At 37.5% G+C, this 6,788-nt stretch overlaps 1 protein-coding gene across 1 annotated transcript in view; it reads left to right on the top strand.

Moving 5' to 3' along the window:
* The first annotated feature begins 643 nt into the window (after positions 1–643).
* iqsec3b (IQ motif and Sec7 domain ArfGEF 3b) overlaps positions 644–6,788 on the top strand; it is a 26,375-nt gene continuing 20,230 nt past the window's right edge. The window contains exons 1-2 of the mRNA XM_016452961.1: positions 644–1,243; positions 4,260–4,334. Coding sequence (XP_016308447.1) covers positions 798–1,243; positions 4,260–4,334 — 521 coding nt within the window. The 5' untranslated portion in view covers positions 644–797. The remainder of the gene's footprint in view (positions 1,244–4,259; positions 4,335–6,788) is intronic.

Consider the following 6,788-nt stretch of genomic DNA (forward strand, 5'->3'; position numbering starts at 1 on the left):
ACTTATCATGATGTACATTTGTGTAGGCCGCAAGACCATTAAAATAATTATGAATGAATTTAGCCAGCTTTCAAAAATCATTTGTCTTTGTATATTCCATGTAGGCTATATACGAAAGCGTTTTGATCAGGCGTTTTGATCAGATTTGTTAGCAGTGAACCATTCCCATCATTAACTTTAAGATTTTTGCCTTGTTTTCTCTATAATAATAATAATTATTATTATTATTATTATTGACGCTTTGGCATTACTTAGTGAGAAACAGTCGTGCTAATAATGCACTCTGAAAATAAGGTGGAAAAGAACATTCATTTGGTAACTAAGCAACAGAATTCTAAATTTGTAGCAATAAAATAAGACACTAAGCATGATTCATGTTTTTATTGATTCATTTTTTTATTGAACATTGAAAGGTATACAAACGGATCCACGTCGAGGTACATACAAGATACAATTTATAAATAATGATTAATTATTAACAACAAATTTAAAGGAGATAAATAATCTAAGCAAACTCTGTTGCTTGCCCCCCCGGCGTCACTCGCGATCGCGGCCCCGCCCCCTTCAAGCCGTGTTTGACATCCTCGCATCAGCACCACTCCGCGCATCCCTTCTTGCGCGCTCTGGGCACGGAGGTGGAGGTGGAGGTGGAGGCGGAGGCGGGGGTCTCTCTCTCTCTCTCTCTCGGTTCAGCCATTTAAATATCAACCCGTGAAACTGGTCAGGGGTTCTGACTCCAAGACGCCCGCTTGGATCGGATAATTTCTCTGCTTTTTCAAGAGGAGCGTCGCACCGGGATGTCGAGCCTGCTGGAGAACCCTCTCCAGGCGGTGCTCTATCTGAAGGAGCTCACCGCCATCGTGCAGAACCAGCAGAGTCTGATTCAAACCCAACGATACCGGATAGACATACTCGAGCGCCGGCTGGAGGATCTAGCGGTTGCCAATGGGCAGCTCCGGGACTCCAGCAGCCATCACCGGCACCCTCCCCGCTATCATCCGCCTCTGCCCCCCCGGACCTCCAGCCTGCCCCGAACCAACAGATCCGGGACGCCTCCGGTTCAAACCCAGCAGCAACAGCATTCCTCCCTGGACATGCAGCTAGTGCCTGTGGGACCCAGCAATGCCAGTCCAGACTCTGCTGATGAAGATGATCATGACGCTCAGGACCCCTGCTGTCGGTCCCTGGTCCCACAGACACCTGCCACCTTGTGCCGAGCTGCGAGACTCCCACGGGCATCTGAGTAAGCTCTCATCACACATGTTCAACAAATCAGTCTTTTTTCTCTAGGAAAACATGAGATCGATGAGATGTTGAGGCAGATTACGTGCCATCAGGATTACATAACAGAGGAATTTCACTATGTAGGCCACAGTGAATATACAATTGCACATCAATAATTCCAGGATCACAAAAAGCATGATGATTTGTATTTATAAAATCATTCAGCATACTTTGTCTATCAGTGCATAAATGCATGAGTGTGTATTGCAGTCTTAAATTAACTGTACTTTCTAAAATGGAAGAAAAATGACTGTAGGTCATCAATTCAGCACATTCACTCTTTCCAGGGCAAAAGGTCTTAAGAAAGAGGTTTTTAATGCACCTGATTATTTTGCAGCAAGAATGCATTTTTAAAAGCACTTAAAAACACTTTATTGGCATGCAAACTCACACGCACACACAGATTTATGCGTAAAGTGAGGCTTTAAGTGACATTCCCATAGTGCATGTGAAGTTGATCCGCCAGCTGGAATCTAATCCACAGTAAGAGAGAGAAAGAACGAGAGATTGAGTGAGTGAGTGAGTGTGTGTGTGAGTGTACGTGTGTGTCGCCTATTACGACTGCTCATCTGCTTCAGTGCACATCTCATGCTGCATTTGTAGAGTACTTTCTCTCTCTCTCTCTCTCTGTGTGTGTGTGTGTGTGAACCCCACAAGCAAAACTGGAATGATACATTCTGCTCTGATTTGTTTAATGGTAGCATTATCTTGTCCTTTAGGGTACAAAACACTTAGTCCTGAGTCTGAGATTGTGTTACCTTGTTGTGTGTTTGCTTTTTTATGGCAGAATACGCTTAGTTCTACTGGAAGTATGAGACGCTCATTGCCAATGAGTTTTAGGGCTCAATTATGCTCATGCACGCAGCTCATTAAAGCTAATCTCACATCACTATCACCAACATGTCTGGTTATGACAGGTATATTTTGAGACTGTTGCATCTTTATTAGCGAGTGAGAGTTCATTTTTTAGTTCAGTAAAAAATGAACGTATACTGAAATATTACTCACTTTCAGGCCATTCAAGATGTAGATGAGTTTGTTTCTAAATAGATTTGGAGAAATGTAGTATTCTATCACTTGCTCACCAATGGATCCTCTGCAGTGAATGGGTGCCGTCAGAATGAGAGTCCAAACAGCTGATAAAAACATCACAATAATCCACAAGTAATCCACACCACTCCAGTCCATCAATTAACATCTCGTGAAGTGAAAAACTTCATGTTTGTAATAAACAAATCCATCATTATGATGTTTTCAACTTCAAACCTTTGCTAATATTGCTTTTGCCAGTGATAAGTTCATCTAATTTGAATCAGGAGAGAAATATGCACAGATCAAACACCATTTACAAGCAAAAACAGTTCTAACAAATATGTGCATTTTGATGTGAGAGGACAACAGTGGATGGACCTTTTCACTGGAGGAAGCGTTATTATGGAATATGGACTTTTATATATATTTTATGTATATTGGCCAGAAGTGACTGTTTAAAGTTAAAAATGTCTTATGTCGACACCCTCCTGTCGTTCCAAACTGGCATGACTTTCTTCTGTTGAACATAAAAGAAGATCACAAAAATGTAGTGACGCACTTTTTTAACCAAGAAAGCAGCTGGGAATTTTACACACAACAGAATATTACATTAATAATTAATATGACATAATAATAACAATAGCAGGACTGTAAGGAAGTGATATGCAAATATGATTATATTAATAGCACTTCACATTCTCATGTTAGCGCTTGAGTGTGAAGCAAACGTATCTGATGTGCTGTCAACAAGGGAGGGCTCAAAGAAAACTCATCTTGAACGTTCAATTTCCCTGAATTAGAGACTGAATTATTAAAAATGTTAGAGAATTAAAATAAATCAGGAAGGAGTTGAGGATTTCTGAAAGAACTGAAAGCAGCATTGCTTTGTGATTGTCAGGATGAACTGTTCCTCTAAGACTTCGTTTAGAACTTCATTTAAGTGTGTTATTTAGAGATCTTCTTACCTGTTGGGTTAAAACCCACAACATTGAATATTTAGGGCTACATTTAAGATTTATGTACTGCATTTGATTTGCATATACAATTTCCATCCATTTGGACTGCACAGTTTTAACATAAACCAATAAATCTACATAAATGAAACAAGTTACAAACTGATTTCTAAAGTAGTACTAATAAACTGAAATGTGTTTTAAATACACAGTAACCAGGTTTATATATTTATCATCAATAAATACAATTTGTTTCAATCTCATACATTTTGACTAACTGAATATTGCTTGTTCCATAGCTAGCCATATTTCAACTGTTCATAATTTTTAAAATAATAAACTGAATTGATTTTACATTGAACAGATTTTTCTGATTATAAGAAATTTGAATAAATGCATTTTGATATATATTTATTTAAAATAAAATCAAATAGATGCAAACAATCTCATACATTTTGACTAACTGAATATTGCTTGTTCCACAGCTAGCCATATTTCAACTGTTCATAATTTTTAAAATAATAAACTGAATTGATTTCACATTGAACAGATTTTTCTGATTATAAGAAATTTGAATAAATGCATTTTGATATATATTTATTTAAAATAAAATCAAATAGATGCAAACAGTTAATAATAAACTACGCCATGATTTTTGAGTGAAGAAATCTCACCCATTTCATTTATGTATGACTGACAAATATGCATCAACACATAAAGTTTACTAGTTTATATTGAAACTGTGTTTTCCAAATGGATGGAAATTCTATATGCATTTCAAATACATAAATATTTAATTTATGCCTAAATACTTTTTGAGGGTACTTTTGAGTGGCCAATAATCTGGATTCTGAAGCTAAACCAGTTGAGAACCACCACACTAAGCTACAGCAATCTCTATAAGTGCTCAAGGAACACAAATGAAGTAACGTAAATAGTATTGCATTGCATTGCATTTAATTGCAGTAATGTGGATTTGAACCTTTACAGGAGCCAGACCATCCTGCACCAGTTCTGCTGTCCCGCACCAGAGGCCCCAGAGGGAGACTCCCTAACCTGCTCCAGGTGAGGATGTCATCTTCTGTAACGAGCCAATCAGAGGAGAGTTAGTCTTTCTACATGCCAAACAAATAAAATGTACAATATGAGCAAGCGATGCAGTAAGGAGAGTGTGAATCTACTTGTTTACCGCAGCTGTCTGCATTAGTTAAGTATTCCATCCATGAATGGTAGTGGTTTTCTGATGGCAGCCCCTGTTCTCTTGGCCTGAGGCATTCTGGGTGATGGGATTCAAGCTAGCAGAGTGTAAGTGTGTGTGTGTTTGTGAGAAAGAGAGTTAGTGCATGCTGCAGGTGTAGTTTAACCCTGGTCCGTCCTCTGTCTGATAGACTGGAAAACTCTCGGCATGGATAAGCATCGTCACTCAGGTGGGGAGAGAGTCTGTGTGTGTGTGTGTGTGTGTGAATGCATGTGTGAATGTAGCAGTTCTGCACTATTTTGGGAACTTCAAACCATCTGAGCTTTGTTGACTGCATATTTTATGTTGCCAACAAAACCAAGTCTTAAAAGCTATTCTTAATGAAACAGCACATGATAACCGTGAAAAAAATCAGTTCTAAACAACAGAAAATCTATACTTTTGTGTCCAAATGTTTAGAAATCATGACCTCGTCTTTGCAGAAAACTGATAATGGGGAAAGTGCTCGTTATTTTTTGACCCTAACAGAAAACTCAGAATCATATTTTCCAATTTTTGTGGTAAACATTAAAGAGGAGCTTTATTTCTGCAGAAAATCTATTCTAATTTTGTGCCAATTATGTCCTGAGTGGTTGAAAGTGGAAAAAAAAGGAAAGAAAGAACCAAGATAAGCATGCAGTCAGAGTGCATTTTGTTTCTCACCTGCAATACAGTGTAAAAAATATTGTTAAATTGACAGTAAAAAAAAAAACTGGCTGCGGTGGTTGCCAGAAATTCACTGTAAAAATAATGTCACTGTGAACCTATATTTCATTAAGTAATGTAATGTTAAATACCAAGCTACTTAAACTATCTACCTTTTATCTAAAAATAATACAGGTGGTTTGATTGAAAGCCACTTGACAAAAACACGAAACAAAAAAAAAGCAATAAATTGAAGAAAAAAAAAAAGAAATAAAAATAAGAAACAAAATTATTTCTACAAAATATAGTCATATGTGATGTCATGTAGGGTCTATCCTACTAATTTTCCATCGTAAAGTATATATAGTGCCATGTTAAACTTTTTACAATTTTTCACAGTATATGGTTACTTACAGTTAACATTTTTTTACTATAGCATTTTATAGTATTTTTTCTGTAGAAATTACATTACTTGCAAAACAACAACAAAACATAACACCATGTTAAACTTTACCATTTTTCATGGTACATTGTTACAGTTAACTAAATATTTACACTGTAGCATTTTTACAGTATTTTTCTGTAGAAAGTTTGTTTAAATCACTAACCCTAAGTATGAGTAAGTAACCATAAGCCTGAGTAAGCACCACTAATAAAGTTTTATTGATGCCAATTTAACTGATGAACAGGAGAGAGCAGCTTTCATTTTTGCAGAAAGCCTGTAGTGATTGTGTGCCAGTTATTTCCCAAATGATTAGGAAGGGGGGTTGGTGAGAGAGAAGATGGACTAATGGGGAAAATATAAGCATGCGGTAGTTTCTCACCTTTTATTTGCAGAAATCGACTGCCTGGGTTTCTGCTTGATGTTGAAACCTGTTTTTAAACAGCTTGAGAGAGACAGAGAGCATATTTGAGTCATAACATAGGAAATGACATCAAACTCTTTGCTGCCTGCATCACTTCACACACACTCTCTCAAACAAGGAGTGATATCACATTTCACCATGTTAAACTTTACCATTTTTCATGGTACATTGTTACAGTTAACTAAATATTTACACTGTAGCATTTTTACAGTATTTTTCTGTAGAAAGTTTGTTTAAATCACTAACCCTAAGTATGAGTAAGTAACCATAAGCCTGAGTAAGCACCACTAATAAAGTTTTATTGATGCCAATTTAACTGATGAACAGGAGAGAGCAGCTTTCATTTTTGCAGAAAGCCTGTAGTGATTGTGTGCCAGTTATTTCCCAAATGATTAGGAAGGGGGGTTGGTGAGAGAGAAGATGGACTAATGGGGAAAATATAAGCATGCGGTAGTTTCTCACCTTTTATTTGCAGAAATCGACTGCCTGGGTTTCTGCTTGATGTTGAAACCTGTTTTTAAACAGCTTGAGAGAGACAGAGAGCATATTTGAGTCATAACATAGGAAATGACATCAAACTCTTTGCTGCCTGCATCACTTCACACACACTCTCTCAAACAAGGAGTGATATCACATTTCAGTTTGGGTTCTCAGATCAGTTGCGTAGCGGCCTAATGATCTGTATCGACCGTGTGCACTGGCGTCTGTTTTTGCTCTCTTTTAAGGTTCTGCTGCATTTGCTGTCGTTCCTCAGAGGCGAGCAGTACTAGG

This window comes from Sinocyclocheilus anshuiensis, unplaced genomic scaffold (genome assembly GCF_001515605.1).
Source record: "Sinocyclocheilus anshuiensis isolate Anshui unplaced genomic scaffold, SAMN03320099.WGS_v1.1 scaffold739, whole genome shotgun sequence".
Classification (NCBI taxonomy): Eukaryota; Metazoa; Chordata; class Actinopteri; order Cypriniformes; family Cyprinidae; genus Sinocyclocheilus; species Sinocyclocheilus anshuiensis.